General features: G+C 37.6%; 2 protein-coding genes across 2 annotated transcripts; one reads left to right on the forward strand and one right to left on the reverse strand.

The window, feature by feature from the left end:
- The first annotated feature begins 5,624 nt into the window (after positions 1–5,624).
- LOC149821387 (protein PLASTID TRANSCRIPTIONALLY ACTIVE 16, chloroplastic-like) lies at positions 5,625–10,124 on the forward strand. The gene is made up of 5 exons (XM_089982488.1): positions 5,625–6,147; positions 7,140–7,592; positions 8,153–8,221; positions 8,420–8,478; positions 9,568–10,124. The coding sequence occupies exons 1-5, from the start codon at positions 5,695–5,697 to the stop codon at positions 10,067–10,069; spliced, it is 1,536 nt and encodes a 511-aa protein (XP_089838614.1). The 5' UTR covers positions 5,625–5,694; the 3' UTR covers positions 10,070–10,124.
- Positions 10,125–12,573: 2,449 nt separating this feature from the next.
- On the reverse strand, positions 12,574–20,784 carry LOC149821388 (potassium transporter 26-like). Its single transcript, XM_089981945.1, has 8 exons — positions 20,663–20,784; positions 18,312–18,462; positions 16,624–16,765; positions 15,190–15,240; positions 14,838–15,098; positions 14,327–14,379; positions 13,593–13,962; positions 12,574–13,391 (listed from the first exon to the last, which is right to left on the reverse strand). The coding sequence occupies exons 2-8, from the start codon at positions 18,441–18,443 to the stop codon at positions 12,574–12,576; spliced, it is 1,827 nt and encodes a 608-aa protein (XP_089838071.1). The 5' UTR covers positions 18,444–18,462; positions 20,663–20,784.
- Between the last annotated feature and the right edge of the window lie 1,027 nt (positions 20,785–21,811).

A 21,811-nucleotide genomic window follows, 5' to 3' on the forward strand; every position in this document is an offset into this window, starting at 1 on the left:
AGAATCAAACAAAAAGATTCAAAACTAAAACTAAATTAAAGATTCATATCCCAACATAAGATCTAAAACAATACTAGATCCAAACTTAGGTTTGGATCCAAACCTAACCCATTGAAGATCCAAATAACCCTGAGTCACCCCTGAACCTCTGTGAGCCACCCTAACCGTAAGTGGCACCCCATTGGGCTGGGCGTGACCCTTTTGAGCCTCTCATGGACCCTAGTTTGAGTCCAAAACACTGTTGAGTCAAAATAGACCCTCGAATATTGCCTGAATTAATTGATTTTAACAAGAATTTTAAAAGTTAAATTAAAGCAAAATCGCAGATGTTGCTGATCCAAATCTGATTGTTGTTTGGATTCTTATTTAAGATCCAGATCTGGTTGTAGTTCGAATCTTTAGTCAGGATTCAGATCTGATTATAGTTCAAATTCCTATCTAAGATTTAGATTTGGTTATAGTTTGGATCCTTATTCAGGATTCGGATTTGATTGTAGTTCGGATCCTGTCCAAGATTCAGATCTGAGACTCATATTCAGTTGTTGTTCGGATCTTGACCCAATTGCTGTTAAAATCCAGATCCATACCCATATACTATTCAACCCTAGTCAAGAGGTTATTTAAGGTGGCCCGTGTCGAAGTTGTTGGGCTCACCCAGTGGATGGCATAGTCCGATAATTCGCGAGAAGGTAAAAACTCAGTTGTATTCTAGGAGCATAGTTGCACGATTTCCCATTGCACAAGAACTTAATCCTAAGTAGGGCAACTATCGCTTGAAAGATAGTGTGTGCATAAGTGTCCCTCCGAACATACGTAGTTCAAGTTCAGTCACACAATCATAACAAAGGGATTATCTCACAAAAATGCAAGCATGACTTGACACAACACAGGTAAGTTCAAAATTTTTTTGAATCAGGGGTTAGAAGTCAGCAGCACCCGGGCCTCTTTGAGATTTGAGGCCATCTCCTAAAGCCTCAAATGAAAAATATATATAATGTTGGCTTCCAATGAAACATGGCATAGGGCCCCTCATGCTGAGGGCCTCCAATTAAAAAGAAATATGCAGAAATATGGGCCTCCAATGAAATATGCCTAGGGCCTCAACTTCTCTTGAGCCACCCCCGGTGGCACCTCTTATGTAAGAAGTGCCTTCGATGCCATTTATTCATGTGATGAACAACAACCCAAACACCATGGTTGGGTTATTCACCTCCCAGATGGGTCCCACAGAATTTTTCAGTTGTTCATCTACAAGATGAACGGCAGACATAGTTTGGATTATGAACGGCATCCAAGGCACCTTAAGACAATATTATCGTCAGTGGTGCCTCTGACCTAATATGGTCTAAAAAAAATTTAAAAATAAGACATGAGAACATGGAACTTTTAAATTTTGTAATGAATAAAAACCTATTTTTGACCATTGCTTTCGTCGCGGTCAGGGTAGGTAAGGCTGGGCGGTCGTATCCTCAACTCTTCATCATAAAAAATAATATTTAAAAAACATTTTTGTTGAAATATTACTAAAATTTACTTTTAAAATATTAAAAAACAATCTTTACATCAGCATGTACAATCACATCACCAGGGACATGTGACAAAAAATGTGTGTCCCTCTAACATAGCTGAGGGGTTTCAAGTTCGAATCCCACAGGCCAAGCTTGCCTACCAAAAAAACTGCCACCCACTCCCATAGTGACAAACGTTAAAAACGGCAAAATATCATTTTTCTAAAACTTGCAAGAATTTGAATTTTTTTCATAAATCTCATGTTTTTTTCGGCAAAAATCTTGGCAATAAAAAAACAAATTAAAAATATAAAAAATAATTTGTATAAGAAAATATTCATAAAAATGATTTAAAAATAAAAACACACGGTTTTTTTTTATGATAAATAGCCTTTTAAAATGTAAAAAGCACGTTTAAATTACGGTATTTATGTTTTTTCATAAATCTCTCCATATTTTGAAAGTCTCGCGAGAAATTGCCATTTTAAACTTTCAGGCAATTTCTCGCGACATTTGTCACTATGCTCACTCCTAAGTCTGGATCGTGATTGCACTGAACTGCCATAGGTCTGCAATACTTGACTGGATCGAGGCAGAGTCGGACCTGTAAAGAGGCCAATGAGGCTTGGGCCTCAGGGCCCCTGGGCCCAAAAAAATTTTAGGGGCCCATTTTTAAGGCTCGAGCTCTCCCCCCCATTTGTTTAGAAAAGGAACAATCAATTCTTTTTAGGAATCAATTCTTTTTCCAATTTACTAGTCCCTATAATGGATCCGAGCTAAAATGTCCAGATATTAAAAGAACCTACTTTTTTTTGCGATAGTGTACGACACACTGTGTTGTATGATATGTATAGATGCAATGCAATGATCTATATGTTACGGTATCATAAGATATGATCATAAATCTTGTCATTTTTATGACAATTTTTACCACATTGCTTCAAAGTAATTTGTTCTTCATTTTCTTTTTCACCTACAATCTCTAGCATCACGTCTCCTTGATATTTTATTGGACCAAATTTTCATCTTTCTTCTCTTGATGGTTTCTGGCTCCTGTATGTTGGGCATATTGTTTCTCAAATTAGACCTTCCTTACATGCTGTGTTTCTTTTCTAATGTTCTCTTGTTTTAGAACTTCCTTTGTCCTTTGAGGAGTTTGCACCACTGACCACTCTCATTTCTCCATTTATTTTTTCCCTACCCTCACCATCTTTCTTGATTTCTCGTGTTCTTTTAGTCAATTTTCCACCATTAGGTTCTATTGTTCTGTGCCCATTTGCGTGCTTACATGGCTTTTTACTTGCTACTAATCTTTTTTTTTTCTTTTTTTCTTGAAAAAGGCAATTCTTCTGGTTAATTTTGCCACCACCATGCACTTTTTTCTTCATGTCTTACAGTTCTTATAAATTTAAGGGAAATTGTCAATAAAAATTTACCATTTTACTCTTTGGAATGTGCTGTGTATGATCATGGTGCTACCGTGTTGCCATAAGGGTGGTTCCCATCTGTGGTGGAATTGAAAAGAGTCTCCATTTGATCTTCTGAGAAACCAAATGGGTTGGTGCTGAAACCAAATATTAGTTTGCTTTTTCCATATTTAGAGGATTTATGCATGAAATCTCCCTCTTTGACCATTGTGGGGAGTTTCACATTCGCTCCCGGAGTTTCCCATTTTCCAGTGTCATGGATGAAGCTAAGAAACTAGCAAGTGACATGAGGTTTGAACCTAAATTTCGAGAAAAATGCATAACCCGAAGAAAGAAACAGTTTGATGAAAGTGGCAGTGACGATGTAATACTATCAAGTGAAGAATCTTTTAGAGTAGAATATTTTTTGTTTATAATTGATCAAGCTCGATCTTTCCTTCAACTCCGGTTTGAACAATTTAAACAATATGAAGAGACTTGGATTTTTGTTAAACTTAGAGAAGTTGAAGACTGAAGCCGATCCCTTAAATAGCTTAAAGAAGTATTGTGAGAAGCTTGATAAATTTTTAAGTCATGATGGATGTTCAAATATTGATGGTTATGATTTATCTACAGAGTTGATGACCCTGAGGTGTTATTTAACCACTGAAAGAACGGCAATTGATGTACTACGTTATTTGGCAAAACTGAATGGTTTATTCTCAAATGCTTATATTGCTTATAAGATTTTGCTAACAATACTAGTTACCGTTGCATCATCGGAAAGAAGTTTCTCAAAATTGAAGTTAATCAAGAATTATATTGGATCAATTATGTCTCAGGACAGATTGAATGGATTAGCTATGTTGTCAATTGAGAAAGAAATGGTTGAACAACTTGATTATACTGATTTGATAAATATTTTTGCATCTAAAACAGCTAGATGAGTAGTGTTTAAGTAGTTTATATAAATATTTTAGACATTGTTATTTGATATAATATAAATATTTAGAATATCATATTTGTTTAGTAAAAATATAAATCTTATCATTATTTGAACTCAGGTTGTGTCTTATTCTCTTGACTTTCTTGTTTCACTGTAATTTCTAATTTCTAATTTCTAATTTTTGTTAGTAGTTAATTTTTGTTAATTGATTACTATTAATTATTGTTAGTTAATTTCTGTTAATTGATGTTATTGCTAGTTAAATATAAAAATAATATAAATATTTGTATTAGTTAATCTTTGTTAATTAATGTTGAACAACTTGTTTAAACTGATTTGATAACTATTTTTGCCTCTAAAACAATCAGACGAGTATTGTTTAGGTAGTTTATATAAATATTTTATACATTTTTATTTAATATAATATAAATATTTAGAATATTATTTTTGTTTAATGTGAATGCAAATTTTATTGTTATTTTGATTCTTTAAAAAAAAATTGGAGGCGCTGCCCCCCCCCCCCGAACTCCTACTATTAATAGGGGGCCCATTTTTTTCCCTCCCCCTCAGGCCCCATAAAACACAGGTACGGCTCTGGATCGAGGTACTGGACCTTTGAAGACCATTAACTGGATGAAATAGGGCTTATCCAATCCCGTATCTCAGAGTGCTAAAAACAGACAGACTATAGAGATGGTCCTCTCGAGCCTCCACTAGAGAGTTTTTTCGAAAAGAAAAAAAATCTTTAGAAAGATTAATTCTACCCATTTGGTTATTATCCCTGAAATCAATGGTGCTAGAACTCTTAAGAGTTAAACCCATCTGGCTTTGTAATGTCTATCACCAAAAATTATGGTGAACTACATGAGATGTATTCTTGCCCCGATTATTCCTTGTAATCAAGGGGCTTTTGCAGCAGGAAGAAGTATTCAAGAGAGTGCTCTATTAGCCTATGAGATTATCGATTCTGTTATGCATTTTAAGGTCCTTATGTCTTAAAATTGATATGTCTAAAGCCTGAGATAGGGTGGATTGGATTTTTGTGCAAAGTGCCCTCAAAATTCTTAGGTTTCATGATGATTGGATTGATCCAATCCTGTTATGTGTAAAAACTCCTTGTTTTGCTATGCTTATAAATGGAGTTCAAGGTGAATGGTTTCACAGTTGTTGGGGGCTAAGACAAGGTGATCCTTTATCACCTTATCTTTTTATTATTGTTATGGAGTGTGTTTTCAAGACAGCTTGCTTATGAGGTGAATGAATGGGGTATTGGGGTCCCTAAATTTCCTTCTTGCAAGGTCCTAGTTAATTCCCTCATCTTTGCAGACGATATTTTTACTTTTTTGTGAAGCAAATGCTTAATCGATTGAGAAGTTGAAAAGAGTTCTTTATGATTTTGAACAATGTGCTGGTATGTGAATTAATTGTTCTAAATCTTCGGTTATTCCTTTTAACATTTCCAATGAGTTTGCTGGGAGTCTTTGTTCAATTTTGGGGTGGCCATTGAGTAGTTTACTTATGAAACATCTTGGTCTGCCTCTATCCCCAAATTCCAGAGATGGTGGGTGATCAGGTGCAGCAGAACACTACACTGAAAGTGTGCAATCACATTGTGTGGCGATTCTGATAATATTCCACGCTGGCTTGATCGTTTGGTCTGTGCTTCTCGTTTGGGGATAGAGCATAAATGACGTGGCAGCATCTCATAGGTCAGCTTACTTTCCTACTCATCTGATCCTCCATGCATGGTACTACTCATCTAACAAAGCCCAATTCCAAAAGACTAGCAAGGTAAGGAAAGGAAGGGAGAGGAAGACAGAGCCGTTAATTCCATATGGCTCACTCTCTCAACTCCAATGCCTTCCTTCTCACTCCCTCCCATCGTTCATCACTCCCACTGAAGAACCACAAAAGTAGTTCCTTCATTTATGCTTCTGCATCAAAGAGAGGAATCTCCTTCCCCACCTTTAGAATTGGCAAACAAGCAGATGGTGCTGAGACTGGGGATGGGAGCAAGCCAGAAACATCAGGGAAGAGCAGCAAGAATCTGTTCAACTTCAGAAACGTACCCGACGTTCAGTCGCTGATCCCCATTAACCAGCCTTTGGCCCTGACTTTCGTGGATCGGCAATGGAAAGACGGCGGAACGGTCTTCGTCGCCGGTGCAACCGGTCAGGCTGGTGTTAGGATCACGCAAACGCTTCTTCGGCAAGGTTTTAAGGTCAGGGCTGGCGTTTCGGACCTCGGCTTCTCGCAAGAGCTTGCTCGTATTGCCGCTAACTATAAGGTTAGTTTCATCTCCTGGATGTTATGGAGAAACCTTAGTCCTCTCAATTATGTCAGCCTTCATAGAAACAAACAGCTAATCCTGGCCAAAATTTGCCTTGTTTTTGTAGCATTGTGCACTGGGAAAAAGTCATGCAATATTTGAAGTGCTTGGTGCCATAACAAATTTAGGCAATTCTAGTTGTTAGTTGGAACAACTGCTGATTTCCACTATAATATGTTCATGGGTGCAATTAGTCTCCCATCTGCAGATTTGTTCACATGGATGTTCATGGTGCCATAACAAAAGCATTGTGCTACTTGCATTATTGTAATGATTTTCAATTTTGCAGTCTAAGCACTAGTCAGCATTACCCTGTTCATCTTTCTCTGGTGGGACTGTCTAGATATAGGCCAAGCCTAGTCCCAACATAAGAGATCAGGGTAAATTTCTGTATTTTTTTTTGAGGAAATAGAAAAACTTTATAAAATGAAGTCTGGGAATGGTGACGATTAGTCACCTCCCCTTCAAAAGATTGAAATGAAGATACACAGCAGGATTTCATAATAGCAGATTACAAATAACCCAACCTCTAGATTTCAATTAATGCAGCTAATCTCAGACATTCCCTACCTGTTAAGTGCTCAAAATCTAATATGACCCTGCAATCTGTGATAGATCACCAACGGATCAAGGCAAATGTTTGAATCCAACTTAATTTGAAGTTGATGGGTTTGGATCCAACTAGGCATGTCCTGGGTCTGGTCAAACTGAGTGCATGGTACATCAATCTTTTCCCATTATCACTAATATTTCCAATTTGCATGGGATCGGATCAGGGAATTAATCAACACAATCAGTCTAGATCCGAGGGTATCATCCTAATCTATTCAATGTGCATAGTGGACCCAATATGCAGGTCTGGATCCACTTGATTTACGAAGTACCAACCAAAGTATCATTGTGAACCTATGATACTGGACCAGTTCTTCTGATCCGAGCTTCTGATCCAGATTATCTCCAGTGAAGAACTGAGGAGGCTCAATGCTGTGGAATCCTCATTCGACGACCCTGAATCGATTGCAAAGGCCATTGGCAATGCCGGGAAGGCTGTTGTCACCGTGGGCTCCGGCGAGAATGGCCCGGTCGGGGAGGTGACTGAGTTGGACGCACTGAGGGTGGTCCAGGGAGCGGAGCTTGCAGGGGTGCAGCATGTAGTAGTGATCTACCAGGTGGGTGCAGGCCCAGTCTCCACCTACAATGTGCTGGACGGTCTCACATCCTTCTTTTCCAACCTCTTCTCCCGCAACCAACCATTGACTCTGCCGGAATTCCTTGCGAAAGTGGCCGAAACCAACGTCGGCTACACTCTGATAAAGGTCAACCTGGGCAATGACTACTCTCCGGAGATTGGCTACAACCTCGCCGTCTCACCGGAAGGGAGTGAAGGCTCTAACGACTACAAAGTAATATAGTGGGTGCAATTTTTTTTCAGGTTTAGTTGCTGGGAACACGTTTGGAAGTAGGAAAATGGTAAGAAAATGCAATTAGAAAAGAAAAACTGACAACTTTTCCAACCCTTTCAAACTAGAGAAATTTTTTGAAAGGAAAGTTTTTTTAAAAAGTGTGATTTTTTATAGAAAAAAATGCTCTACCTGATGGGTGAAAGAAGTTTTCCTATGACAACCATTCACCCACAACACATCTCATCCCATGAGCTGCCACAAGAAGAGCTTCCTCCATCTTCATTTTCCCATCACCATTTTCAGGTCTCTCTCTCTTTAATAGAGGGCTGATCAACTCCTCTCTCTCATTTTATGCACATTTTTCATTCTATTTTTCTCATGCTACATAAACAAGTGAAAAAATTTCATTTACAAAAGTTATCATATTATAACTTCTCATAGGCAGAATTTTCTTTTACTAAGAAAATTTTTCTTGCTTCCAAACGTGCAGTCTGCCTAAAAATTTGAATTTTCAAAAAAATTTGACCGTTATGCCTCCCCTGTGTTTTTTATTGGCACAGGTGTCAAGATCCCAGGTGGCGACCCTGGTGGCAGATGTTTTCTCCAATGTGGCTGTTGCAGAGAACAAGGTGAGTGAGGGGTTGAAATAGAGTATGGGTATATGCCATCAGTCTGTTGTGGACCTCTAGTTGGGTATGGATCCGATCCATATGCACTAGTGTACAACTCTAGGCATGACGAGTTCATGTTATGGACCATACTCGTGTTGCTGGTCCACAATCCTCATAGATCCATTGACTCATTTAACACTTTCATCTTTATATCAGGTTGTTGAACTCAGTACAAGTCCATCGGCTCCTGCAAAATCAGTAGATGAATTATTCAGGTAATTATACTATTGTCTGAGGCTTCTGGGGTGCCAAGCAAAACTGAAAATGAATCAGTTTGGTTTAAGTTCAACACAAACCTGACCTGATTTTTACTATGGTTAGGATCATGGATAGCAACCCATTCATGTTGATTTGGACCTGAAACCTGATTTTCAGCATTAGCAAAATCAAATCGAATCGGCCCTTTTTCTAGTTTTTATTCAGTGGCTGATTCAGGCTATATATAATTTTCTTCTTTCTGATTTTTTGAATTAAAAAAAAATCAATTGTTTAAATAGACTGATTCAAAACGATTCACTTCAATTCGATTCAGACCAATTCAGGATTTTTTTTGGAAAACCGATTCAGAAACTGATTCTGTCAACAGTGGTTAAAACTTGATCCAAGCTATTTGCAATGTACAATTGGAACAATTGATGTGCAGTCCTCTCTAAAGAAAGGAATCATAGGTAATCTTTTTCCAGTTGAGTATAACTGTGCATGATTGGTACCCATATTAGTTCAGTAGGGACTGTCATGGTTCAAATTCTCATCCAATGCTAATTTCAGTCTAGTTCCACACAATTTACAGAAATGGACACGAGTTGCCCTTTCACGATTCACAGAAAGCCTACCATGTTGGGCAGTTTGTGTAATTTTTCAACAGTCTACAAAGAATAGTTACCATAGTAAGGAATGAGTGCTAGAAGTGAAACAACAAAGCATGAAGCGAGAAGTGAGTGTTTAAGAAATGTCTTCATGCATGGTGTGAAGTGTTTAAGAAGGATAAGGGAAGCCAATAAAAACAACAAAAGGAGTAGGAAATGACATAGAAAAAGTTGATAAAACTTGTGTTTTTAGTACTCAAAAATGCATGTCTTAAGCATTTTATCAATAATATGTATTATAGATGTCGGTTTCATAATTAAAATATATTGTTCAAAAAGAGTATGATTAACATATTTGATTTGAAACAAACTTCTCATAAAATTTTGGAACCTTTCTGGGAAGAGAATCTCGTGGTTTTCAGAGACTACTATTGAAAGTTGGTACTCAATATGCTAAACTGTCGGAATGACCTCTAAATGAAACCAGTGACGATGCAGTGCAATTCCAGAAGACGGAAGAAGGAAGGCCTATGCTGAAGCTATAGCAAGAGCTAAAGCAGAAGAAGAAGCACTAGAAGCAGCAAGGAAAGCAGAAGCAGCAGCAGCGGCAGCAAAGAAGCTGGAAGAGGAAGTAAAGAAGCTGTCGGAACAAGAGGCCACAGCAGCCACTTTAGCAGCAGAAGCCAAAGAGAAAGCCCAAGCGGTTGGGGCTAACATTGAGAAGCTGTTGAGCAGAGCCAAATCTGCACGACAGGACTTCTCCTGGGAGAAACTGTCATCTCAGTTTGCAAACTCCATCAACCTGAAACCAGATGAGAATCCAAAGGTTCAGTTGGCAACAATTCGCGGGCAAGTGAAAGCCCAGAGTTTGCCTCCAAAAAAGGCAGTTGTAAAGCAACCAACTCAGCCAAAACCCAAAAAGAATGAACAGAAACCTGAGGTTAAGAGTGTGTTTGGTGGGATGTTCAAGCAAGAGACTATTTATATTGATGATGATTAAGGCAAACTTTCTGGTTAAAAACATGGTAGTAAAGAAAAGACTTGTGGGAGTGAAATTTCAACTGCATTCTTTCTTGGGCACCAATCCAATACTTGTTTGTTAAATTTTGAGCAAAACACTGATCCTTTTTTGATATCTTGTACTATGTTGTACCTAGATTACTTTGATTTTGTTTCCCTGCTACAACTCTTCATTTAATAGAATAACCAATAAGAAAGACTAGAGAACAAATTTCCTCGTCTCAGACACTAAAATTTCATGAAGAGTTCCAATCTGCAGTATCTTCTCCGTTTCGAGTTCCTGCAGTTGAATTTGGCCTTCTTCAGGAATCAATGTGGTCAATATATCAAAACGAGATTGAAACATCCTTGCTGCTTGCTCAACCACAAAATTGGCCCTTCCATAATGATAATACCTTCATAGACCTCATCGCATTCAAGCTTAATGATTTCACTGTGGATTATCTATCTTCTCCATAATTTTCTTAATGGACAAATATATGAAGTCATTACTCTCATGCTGGTAACGTTGACACATTTGTATTGAACCAAAAATCTAAAAATTTCCAAATTTAGTGTTCACCTGGAGGAACAGTTTTGAGGAGCAGGGTTCACGTCCTGAGGGCCTCCATTCTCAGTACATAGTGCCTGACAATTGGTGGGATGCCATTGACATGGTCTTTAAAGAGAAAGTGCATTGGGTAGTAGCTGATAAGATCAGACTCATCTTTCACTTTGATTTATAGTCATGCTTTTCCTCCTATTTTCTGAATAGAGCATGATTGCGAGGAAGATTAATGAAATTGAAGCAGGTGGAGATGTCATAAATATCCTCCTTGAAAGGTGAAGAACACCTGAAAGAAGACTGATATGAGGGAAGGCATTGTATCTCAAATGGCAATGACCATCAGATATGTTCCTGTGAATGTTGGTTAACAGCTAAACATGCACAGAGCGAGGCATAATATGCAAACTCTATTGAAGATGAGGAGGCTTTTACAAAACTAAAATTTGGCTTTTGCATGTTGCAGCAAAGGGCATGCTTGCTTGTTTCTCAAGTAAGTCATCATTCAGTCATTTTCCAGGAGCAATATAGCTTAAATTCTTTAGACAGACTTTATTCCTCCCTAAGGCAGCCAATCTTCTTTCTTATGGGTCTGTGATGCAGTATGGCCAGCTTAGGTATAAGCACCATGCAACCAAGCAGTGGCTCCAATCCAACATGGGTACCTTCGATTTCTATAGAATTTTTGCTTCACATGAGCCGCAATACTAACACTAAAAGAAAAATGGATTTATTAGCAAAGCACTACGTCATACGTTTCTCATTCTCTGTAAGATAGTGGTTACAAGTTACAACAGATGATCTGAATTGGCCCAACGATGGTGCTATAGGTAGCAGAAAATATGACATTAATTGCCTTCACACAATCCATACATTGGCAGGGGAATTTCAAATTATTTGCTATATACACTCACAATTAAATGACATGTTAGTACTTTGAACATCCATCAGCCAATCAAGATGGCTTCAAATCTCAAAATGAATCCAATGGCAGTCCAATTTCCATGCAACTCCTGAAGATGGAAGAAGATATGGATATGCCGAACCCATTGCGAAAGCTAAAATTGGTAAAGGACTAGAAGCATCGTGGAATATTAAGCAGCAGCACAGGCAGAAAATGGTTTCTATCTAAATCAATGTTACAAAATTTCACTGTTGGAATTTTCTTGGTGACGGAAAATTTGTTTTTCTGGGGAAAATGTCAGGAAAATATTTTATATGTAAAACTTTAAAAATATAGGAGGATATAAAAACATGAAATATAAGAAATTTGTAAAAAAATTTAAAACTTGGTATCATATTAATATCATGATAAAAACTTGATATTTTAAATATAGGCAAATATTTTGAAAATATCATCTTTTTTCTGCATTATAATCACTTCTGAAATATCATGATAAAAACACAATGTTTTCATAAAATCACTGATATTTGTGACTAATCTGAATAAGCAGCCATATTTTAGTAGAATGAACTAAAAGAGAAAGCCCAAGCAATTGTGATCTTACGTAGAAAATCTCTCAAGAAGAGATAAATCTGTAGGATAGGATTTCTCATGGGAAAAAACTCTTGCTTGAGTTTGGAAAACTCACACGAGAAGCCGAAGGTTAAGTTTGTGAAAGTACATGGTCAAACAAAAGCCTGAAGCTTATCTACAAATAAGATGGTCCTTAAGCAATCAACTCAGCCAAAACCTAGAAAGAATGAACAAAAAGGAGACAGAGAATGTGAACAGTGATATAATCAAGAAAGAGTTAGACTACAATTATGATATTAAAAGGCTATCTATAGTCCATGTACATAAAATACTTTTGAGTTGCATTCTTTCTTCGGCACTGTGCCCTCTTGTTACTGATCACTGTGAATTTTCTATATCTAATTGATGCTCTTGTGAGAGCAAACATGATAGATTAGGGAATAGACCAGCCTTCCTCGAGAACTTAAGTTTCATAGAGAATTCCAACTTGCATAAACTTCTCCGCCGAGATTCCCAGCACCGAAACTGTTGATCTGAAGTTCTTCTGTAGAAACCTATAGAGATAATTGATGACGAGGTTATCAAGGCATGCATTCTGCTTGCTTGACCTCAAAATTGTTATTCCCATTACGAAAACAACTTCATCAACTTCAGCAGATTCAAGCTTAGTGAGTTCTTCATTGTTATCAATCTGCTCCTCAATTTTCTCAATGACTGAAGCTATGAATTCAACATCTTCCATGCTAGGAGCATCGGTGTATCCATACTGCACCAAGCATCTGCAAATTCCATGAGGTCCCAGTCTTCCGATGATATAACGTTTGTCTGGAAGAACAGTTCTGATGGGAAGAGTTCTTATGGTGATTATCACTGTGATTTCTCGAAAAGCGCCCATGCTTTTCACGTAGTGCCCCACAATTGGTGGAATGCCATTGACAAGATCTGTAGAGAAGAAACATACCCCAGGAACATAACAAGCTTGCACTTCAGAGATTAGCTGACTGAGATCAGCAGGAGTCATCTTTCTCTTTGATTCATATTCATGCTTTTTGCTTCTTCCATATGTCCAAGAGAGCATGATTATGAGGAAAAACACTGAAATTGCAAATGGAACCCAACCACCTTGTGGAACTTTATTGAGTAAAGATGTCATGTATGTTCCTTCAAAGGAGAAGAACACCACAAAGAAGATTGCAACAAGGAAGACATTTGTATCCCATATGGTAAGCATGACCACAGTTATTAGACATGTTATGAGCATGACCCATATAACAGCTACACCTGCAAAGAAGGAAACAAGAGATTGTATAACTATTACAGCAAATTCAAGCACCACTTGGCATCATCTTTCTCCAATTACAAGTGGAATTGGCACTCAATACTCATGATATTTGTGAATGACATTATTACTAATAAAGGCACAAGTTCTAGCATTCATCATCAATTACAATGGAATGAAAGAAAGAAGAAGGGCCAGTTTACCAAATGCATTTCCTATCTCTGGACCGCCTTTGAAGCCGGCAACAATGAGAATGCATGCCACCATAAGGAAATAGTTTGTTTCTGGGGAGTAGACCTGACCCTCATGGATCTTTGAGGTGTGTAACATTGTTACTCTAGGAAAGCAACCTAGTGCCATTGACTGCCTTGTGATAGAGAAATTTGCAGAAATTAGTGCCTGGCTTGCAACAATGGTAGCCAGAGTAGCAATAACAAACACTGGCCAAAACACAGGATCAGGAACTGAGCTGTAAAATGTAGTACTCAAATCTTCTGGGTGTTTTACTAAATATGCAGCCTGCCCTGCATATGTCAGTATCAATGTGGGATAGATAAAGGCTGAGATTGCAATCTGCAATTATACCAACAAATGAATTATCAACAATTTCTTCTAAGAAAGCACTGTTATGAAGTCATGAAAGGCATGCCTGTACCACAAAGAAAAACCAGACACATGATCAATTGCTGAAATGATGGCTTCTGACATGAACTCGGTGAAATGAGAGGCATTTATTTGTGTTATATGTTCAAGGATTTGATGGTTAAGTATTTAAGGTTGAAGGTGAACTAGATAGAGTATTTGCCTCTATTAGTACTCACAACAGCCATTTCCTTTTTATTTCATTTGTATCAACGGTCAAGTTGTTTCAAATTTGAGAAAGATGAGATCTAAACAGACTTAATTATTAAAAAAAAAACAGGGACTTTACTGAAACCTGAATGGATTTCTTGATGAAGTGCCCCAAATCAGCAAACATGGCTTCTGCACCTGCAACAATATATGATACGATCATACGTTTGTTTTGCTTTAGTTGGAGTAGATTTGATTCTGCTTGATAGAGAGAGTTATCAAAGTTTAAATAAAATCAACTTCTCATCATAAATAAAATATGGAGTCATAGTCCATATATTAATCTGTTTTAGCTTCCAAAAATGTAGTTCGGAACTATCATCTCACATCAACTGATAAAGATGCCTAAATGAAGTGGAGATTTAAGTCAAAGAGCTAAAGATCATATTTTGATAGCATCAATCCAACTTTTTTCTTTGAACAGCGAGTTACAGACACTGGTGAGCAATCATGTTTAAGAGAGTCACTTCTTCAACGATTCAAGTAGTTCAGGATGTAAAAAGCTGACAGCTCCCATCATTTCGAAAACAAGGGTTTCTCATTTGTATGTTGATATTCAGTGAAAATAAAGCGGGCAAACAATAATTTCATCAAACCTGTCGTGCATAAGAAAACTGCTCCAAGAACATCCCATCCATGCTTGCGGTTTCTGTCAAAGAAAATGAAGATATAGTGTGGTGAGAGTGCATTAAAAATCCCTGGATGGAATTTGATGATGTTGTAGACACCAATAGATGCTGTGCACGCAAACCACAGAATCATGACTGGGGAGAAAGTAAGGCCAACTCTGCTGGTGCCATAGCTTTGGAAAAGGAAGAGTGCCAGAAGAATTGCAACTGATATCAGAACCACGTGAACTGCGAGTGTAAAGGGTAATGCCATTTAAATATAAAAATAAAGCCTAGAACGAATAGCATTAACAATGTGTGAAAGAGTTTACAATCTCACTTTGGTCAATCTTTGAGGACCTTGATTGGATACCCTGCACGGCAGACAACACTGCACAGTAAAACAGATAATCCATGTTGGTCTTGATCAGATTTGCGTTAAATAGTAGAGCAAAGATTAAGACTAGGGTATCGAGCAGGAGTTGGCTCGACCATTCTGGTCTTGAGTGCTGAGTTTACTAAAGAACCATGGGTTATAGTACTCCTTAATGGCCTGATACACCTCAACATGGAATTGTTAGTTGTTTGGTTATTCCTTTCATTATATGCTAAGTATTCAAAACTTAATCTTAATCAAACTCCATGGACTTTATAGGCTTGAGTGCTTCCTACTTTTATCAAAGAGTGGCTGCAACCAAAGATAAGGTAAACTGAAATGAAGCCTCTGAACTTGCAAGAATCAAGCAAGATAAACAACTATATCAATGCCAATTGCCTGAGCCAAGGAAGAGAACCTGCAATAGTTCAGGAACTCTGACTTAAGGCTAGCTGCATTCTAGACTCTGGGCAGCTCTGCTGGTCTATTTCCTAGCTCAGCTGTCCATATTTTTGATGCAGAATGGGATGCTAGACTTAAGATGGTCACCTGACAAGTAATGTTTCCCATGTGTTCACATACATATGTGAGTGGACTCACTGCCATGCTTAATACAGTCAAAGTCTTGTCTTTTCATGATATCTTGGGCCTAGTTGGCCGTTTAGAAACACTATTACATAAGATGGCTGTTTTTTTTCTTCACCTGAGATGGCAGGAGTCAGAGCTCCATCACCAATAACCATGCAAGTTCCCAACAGGACAATAAATATCAGCAATGCCTGAGCCTTTGGGCTCTTCTCAATGAACTACTTCGTTTTAGACTCCAATGTGCATCTGTTACTGAAGAATCTCAAGTTGGTATCAGATTCTAGCCTTGCGTTCTGCTTTGTGATTCTTGTTTGTAAATTTACATTCCTCATGGACTATAGGAGGTAGCCAATATCCTTGAAATAAATTGTAAATTAGTAAATGGCAAGAACTTTGTTTTGTTCAAGTGCTCTCTCTCTCTCTGTATACATATATATAATTTAAATGCATTATAGATCCCAGCACTTTGTCTGAATCATAGGCAGAACCTCAGCTTAAATTAGCTCATGACTTCATGAAGTGAAATTGTTTCCAATTTTATGCACTCCAATTCATTAGTTAGTAGCATACAGATTGAAGTTCATGAACTTTGTAGTGGATTTGTGATATTTCATGAACTTGGTCACATTGCACATTATACCAACTGTGGCCTTTGGATTTATTGCCTGTTCAACAGGTAACAGGCACTCGGCTGGGCTTTGTGAATGTAAACCAAATCCTAAAATTTCATAATGAAACAAGGATGCTTAAAGAAAATGTTGAGTCTAAACTTGACCAAAGCAATAAGAGTTAAGGTCCAAAAGACGAGACATAGAATTTCCATTATATCCTTCTCTCCAGGATTTGAGAGAGTGACAGAGCCAACAACATAGAAAGGTGATGTTCCAAGGTCTCCATAGACAATTCCAAGAGAATGACAGGCAAGAAGCAGCGTTTGCATTACAGGGTAGTCCTGCAAAATCATCATAAACCCATCAGAAACTGATCTCAATAGTTGCAGTGTTTTTTGTTTTCAGAGGAATGCACTCGTTAGGGGCCACTAGAATATGAGAATTACTGTGTGAACTAATTTGCTAGGAATCTACTTGGAATCGTGTATTTTCGATAAAAAATACAATTTTTAGATGATTGAATATTTATTGAGAGCCATTGATTTTTAAAAAAGCTTTCTTATGCATCATAATCGGTTGATTCAAGAGCTGGTCCCTATAAAACCAAGCATTTAGATCACATCCATATGGTTAGATTTAATAATATATAGCAAAAAACCCATGAAATTTGTGGTTCACACAGTGGTACTTCCAATTCTCATATTCTAGTGACCCAATTATTTAGTGCCCCGTTTGTGTTAGTACTGTTGGAAATATTTCTTAGTGGGTCAGGCAACTGAGCTTGAACTTGGAGAAATAGGAAAAATAAAGGAAAAAATTAGTGATAGTTTTGAGCCAAAATCCAAGTACACCATTTGGTTCTTTCAAAAAATCATGGTTGCAGGTGTTTTTTTGCTTAATCTGAATTCGTAGGCATGTTTATCATAGCTTATTTAGTAGAAAACATGCATTAGATCAGGTATATTTCAAGGTGGGAATGTGTTGGCACTCAGGGGAGTTCCAAACCCCCTAGTTGAAACTCATGGGAGGTGATAGTTTTGACCAAATTGGACCCTATATATGTGTTCAGCATAGTCGAACTGGTAGGAATCAACACTTGGATTGTTTGGAAGTAAAAACGTGATGTTTTGAGGGTTTAAAATTCAATACACTGCAGGCTGCTGATTTTTTAAACCATGAAAAGTCCAGCATACGTGTTCAAAAAATATGATCCAAGGCCGGTTTCTACTAAACCAAACATGTAGATCACATCTGAAGAGTCAGATATGCAAAAGAATAAAAGTAAAGATAAAAATTTATAAATTTTTACTATGGGGTTTAGAATCCAGTAGAGCAGTAAACATTATCCTTTTTCATGCTAGGATCTTTTCTCTAGAGAGATAAAGAATCAACAGCTCATATTATATTAAAACCTAACAATAAAATATTAGAGTTTTTTTGAAAAATCACTTTTATCCAAAACATGTTTTTCAGTGATTAAGCAATGACAAATACATCTATAGGGTCAGGTTAAAGCAAACATACCTGCAACTATGATTTTATGAATGGATCTAATATGGAGCTAGCAGTGATTGATAATATGCTATCATTCTGAATTGTAAACACATGGACTCATAAATTTAGGACAATGTTGTTAAAATCGGTTCATTAGGTGAATCGGTTTCTTAAGAAAACTTTAGAATTGAATTGAATCGAATAGTTTGTGAATCGACATCTTTTTACCATCAGATGACATTTAAACAATAAAAATTATTAATCAAAATTTTTAACCTCTTAAAAAATTTAAAAAATGATACTTGAATCGGCTAAGGGCTGATTCGATCCGAATCTGCCAATTCAGTCTTATTTGGACCAATTTTAACTACATTGCTTTAGAGAACACCCCACCAGTGGCTCTCGAGGCTTTTCCTTGTAGTAGAGAGTGAAGCTAAGCATCCTTCCAACACTAGTCCCACTCTCTCTCTCAACCTCCATCTCGTTGGACTCAATGTCTTCAGCATGTTCATTTTGGAACTCCATTCTTAACTATCAAATATTACTGCAAAAGATTAGCAAACTCGTTTCAAATGGAAGCATTCTTGGAAATGTCTAGAACAATCATGAAATTTTTTTCTCAAAGGTTTCATGGAAAACTACTCTGAAAGTTTCGAACTGTGAGCTATAGTTATTTCCTATCCTAAATATCAAAGTATCACACTATTGCCTATTTATATTTTAAATATTTTTCTTATATTATATATTCTCTTATAAATTTTAAAAATCTAAACATACTGAGATTTTCTTTTAAAAATACAAAATTGTTAATTTATCATGAAAATTTTCCTTGTCCACGAACATCCCGATAACTAGATTTGTTACTATGTTTGCACCATGATCACCTAAAACAGTGTTTATCCAACTCTAGCCTAATCTAATGAATGTCATATAGAGAATCCAAAAGGAAAACCAAGTCTTTTTTTTTTTGACAGAAGCATGAAACCGACAGTCTTATACTGAAAATTCCAGTTCTTTAAATTTTCTTTTAAGCTCCTATAAAAAAAAATCTTTTGAGCAATGTTTTTCTTAAATTAATAATTCACTTACCCATTATTGGTTCTCCAAAAATCTTCCTTTATAATTTGCAAACCCACACTTTTCATATGTATCATATTTTTTCTACTTACCATTAAGATTAAGATACCAAGTCACATCATAATGGTCCAAATCTATTTTCTCATCAAACACATCAGGAATTAAGGATGGCAGTGGATTGGGAGGCCTGTTTGGACCGAGGATGGAGGACATGAAACTGGGAATTGACCGGGGATGAAGATTAAAATCAAAATCAGGGGGATGGAGGTGGGGATGGACTTACTTTTGCCCTCACCCCGCCCACAATCAGTGTTGTGAGAGGCGTACGCCTCAGTACCTGAAGCGTACGCTTCAGAGGCAAAGCGCACGCTGAAGGTATTGAGGCATTGCAGTGATGCGCCTAAGGTAAATATTGAAATCAGGTACTGTGTAAAAAATAAACATATATTAAAAATATTGAAATCAGGTAGGCGTACGCTTCAATATTTTATCGGCCCATACCCTACGAGGAAAAAAAAAGGAAGAAGTGTAAAAAATAAACATATATTAAAAATATTGAAATCATCTCATGTTGTGAGAGGCGGCGAAGCACACGCTCAACGCCTAGCTTCGCCTCATCGCATTTAACAACCTTGCCCACAATCCCTGTTAAAGAAATTACTATTATACTTTTATATATGTTATAAATATAAAATCTTATATATATATATATATATATGTATATTCTTAACTCTAATATAAAACCCTTTCTCTAATCTCTCTTCTCTTCTTTCTCTAACGAGTCATACGAGCTTTCATTTCTCTCATCTCCTTCCTCTAATGTCGAAAGGCGGCAGCGGTGGAAGAACCGGTGAAGCGGGGTACTGCCCCTGCCTCGCCTTGTTTGGACCAGGGATGGAGGACATGAAACGGGGGATGAAGCGTGGATGAAGGTTAAAATTAAAAACCATGTGGGGGATGGAAGCTAAAATTAAAACCCATGCAGGGATGGAGGCGAGAATGAAGGTTAAAATCAAAACCAGTAGGGGGATGAAGGCAAGGATGAAGGGAAAATTTTTGAATTAGGACAGTGGTAGATACCTTATCCCTCTCCTCCACCTTCACTTCATACAATTTTTCATTGAAGTCAGAAAAAAACACATAATATATCGGTCAGGCCAAATTTTGTGCTGGCGTGAGGAGGCACCCCAACACATTTCAAACTCTAAACCAAATCGAGCTGAGTCAGCTAATTTTTAACCAGCAGATGAGTAAAGTATTAAAAACCTTTTTAAACCTTTTTAAAATTTAAAAATAAGTCAAATCAATGTGTATCGTATCAATTTTGGGCCGATATAATACGAATCCGCCAATTCAGGCCGATTACGTAACGATACTGACAACAATACCCCAACCATGTCAAATAGTGACAAAAAAGAGATGGCCATCCTACATACAAATTCATGAAGGCGATCCCTTTGGCTTTACAACATGGATGAGCGCACAGAGAATCCAAACACACACACTAACAGATTTTTTTTTTCATTTTGCAATTATTAAAAACATAGAAACAAGAATATGTAATTTACTATACACAATAACATTAATAAAAATAAAATAGCAAACATCGTTAAAAAGCTATAATAAAATGGAAAAAATGAAAAAAAAAGTGTGGACTGATGACACACCCGTTAGATTCAATCTTGGGCAAGGATTGAGGGCCTAGAGGAAACTTGGGAAGCCCAGCAGAGAGAGAGAGAGAGAGCGTTTGCCCTAGAGAAAATTTCCTTCTATTATCCTTGAATGGCTAAATCAAGCAAATGTCTACCTTGTTGCCAATAAAAAGGTGGGCAACATTCAACGTCCAATACTAGAAGAGAAACGAAAGAGAGATCTAAAGATCAATCGCTGGAGAACTCGTGACTCACAAGAGAAACAATAAAGCGTGAAAGTTACAGGCACATCAAAATTTGAGTGAACACTAGCGAATTCTCGTGATGCATGGTGGCATCATCCCCGAGAAACAAGCCGAACAAACTGAACAGAGGGTGTTCAAGCTCTGTTTCTTGGTGTGGTGAACCGAGTCGAGCTCAAGTAAACGGCAGGCCTGAGGTTGACAACCAGAGTTTGAGCTGGCTGGTTTATCAGAAGAAGATTTCTTCAAAGCTGAAAAATAGTATAATTTGGATGTTGGATCATTTTTTTGGATCACACAGTTTCACAATCGTCATCATGATATATAACACGATATGAATCAGGAAATATAACAGTGTAAATAGCATGATAAACAGACGACAGAAACAATAACAGGGTGCAGGCATGTCGGTTTCCACAAACAACCAAAATCCAGACGACAGCATACGAACAAACGAATGCAAAGAACATAAAGAAAACAACAGGAACATGTTTAGTTTATGTAATAGGCTAAGGCGTACGAAAGTACTCCCCTTAGAGAAGATTCGCCCCCACATACAGTGCAAGACAGGGTTCGGCGTCCTTCCCCAGGATACAATAGCCACGACGAACCGAACGGTGCACTCCGACGGATCGTCCTTCGAAAACAACCTCTTCGAACCAAACTTGCAGAACAACCCCTTTCGGGATAACTCAGGAAAGAGAGAGAGAGAGACAGGGAAAAGAGAAAACGCAGAGCTTCAGAAACCAGAGCGTCTGTCTCTCAGCATATCCGTAACCCCATCCCTGACCACGCTTTTATAAACCACGAACGGTTATGAAATGTGGCGGGAGCCCGTTACGGAATCCGAGGGGACGTGACCCGTTAACGGACTTCGAAAGATCGAGATCCGTTACGGAATCCGAAGAGCCATAACGGGCAC

The sequence above is a fragment of the Nuphar pumila genome, chromosome 12 (genome assembly GCF_984573655.1).
Source record: "Nuphar pumila chromosome 12, dmNupPumi1.hap1.1, whole genome shotgun sequence".
NCBI lineage: Eukaryota > Viridiplantae > Streptophyta > Magnoliopsida > Nymphaeales > Nymphaeaceae > Nuphar > Nuphar pumila.

Bases quoted from the DNA above. Each gene is read 5' to 3' on its own strand.
- LOC149821388 (XM_089981945.1), bottom strand. From the start codon at position 18,443: ATGGAGTTCCAAAATGAACATGCTGAAGACATTGAGTCCAACGAGATG. The intron at 16,766-18,311 runs GTGGGGTGTTCT...ATGATTTTGCAG, and splicing joins AAAAGCCTCGAGAGCCACTG to GACTACCCTGTAATGCAAAC. The intron at 13,392-13,592 runs GTAAACTGGCCC...CCTTCTTTGCAG, and splicing joins AGAGATAGGAAATGCATTTG to GTGTAGCTGTTATATGGGTC.
- LOC149821387 (XM_089982488.1), top strand. From the start codon at position 5,695: ATGGCTCACTCTCTCAACTCCAATGCCTTCCTTCTCACTCCCTCCCAT. The intron at 6,148-7,139 runs GTTAGTTTCATC...CTTCTGATCCAG, and splicing joins GTATTGCCGCTAACTATAAG to ATTATCTCCAGTGAAGAACT. The intron at 8,222-8,419 runs GTGAGTGAGGGG...TCTTTATATCAG, and splicing joins TGGCTGTTGCAGAGAACAAG to GTTGTTGAACTCAGTACAAG.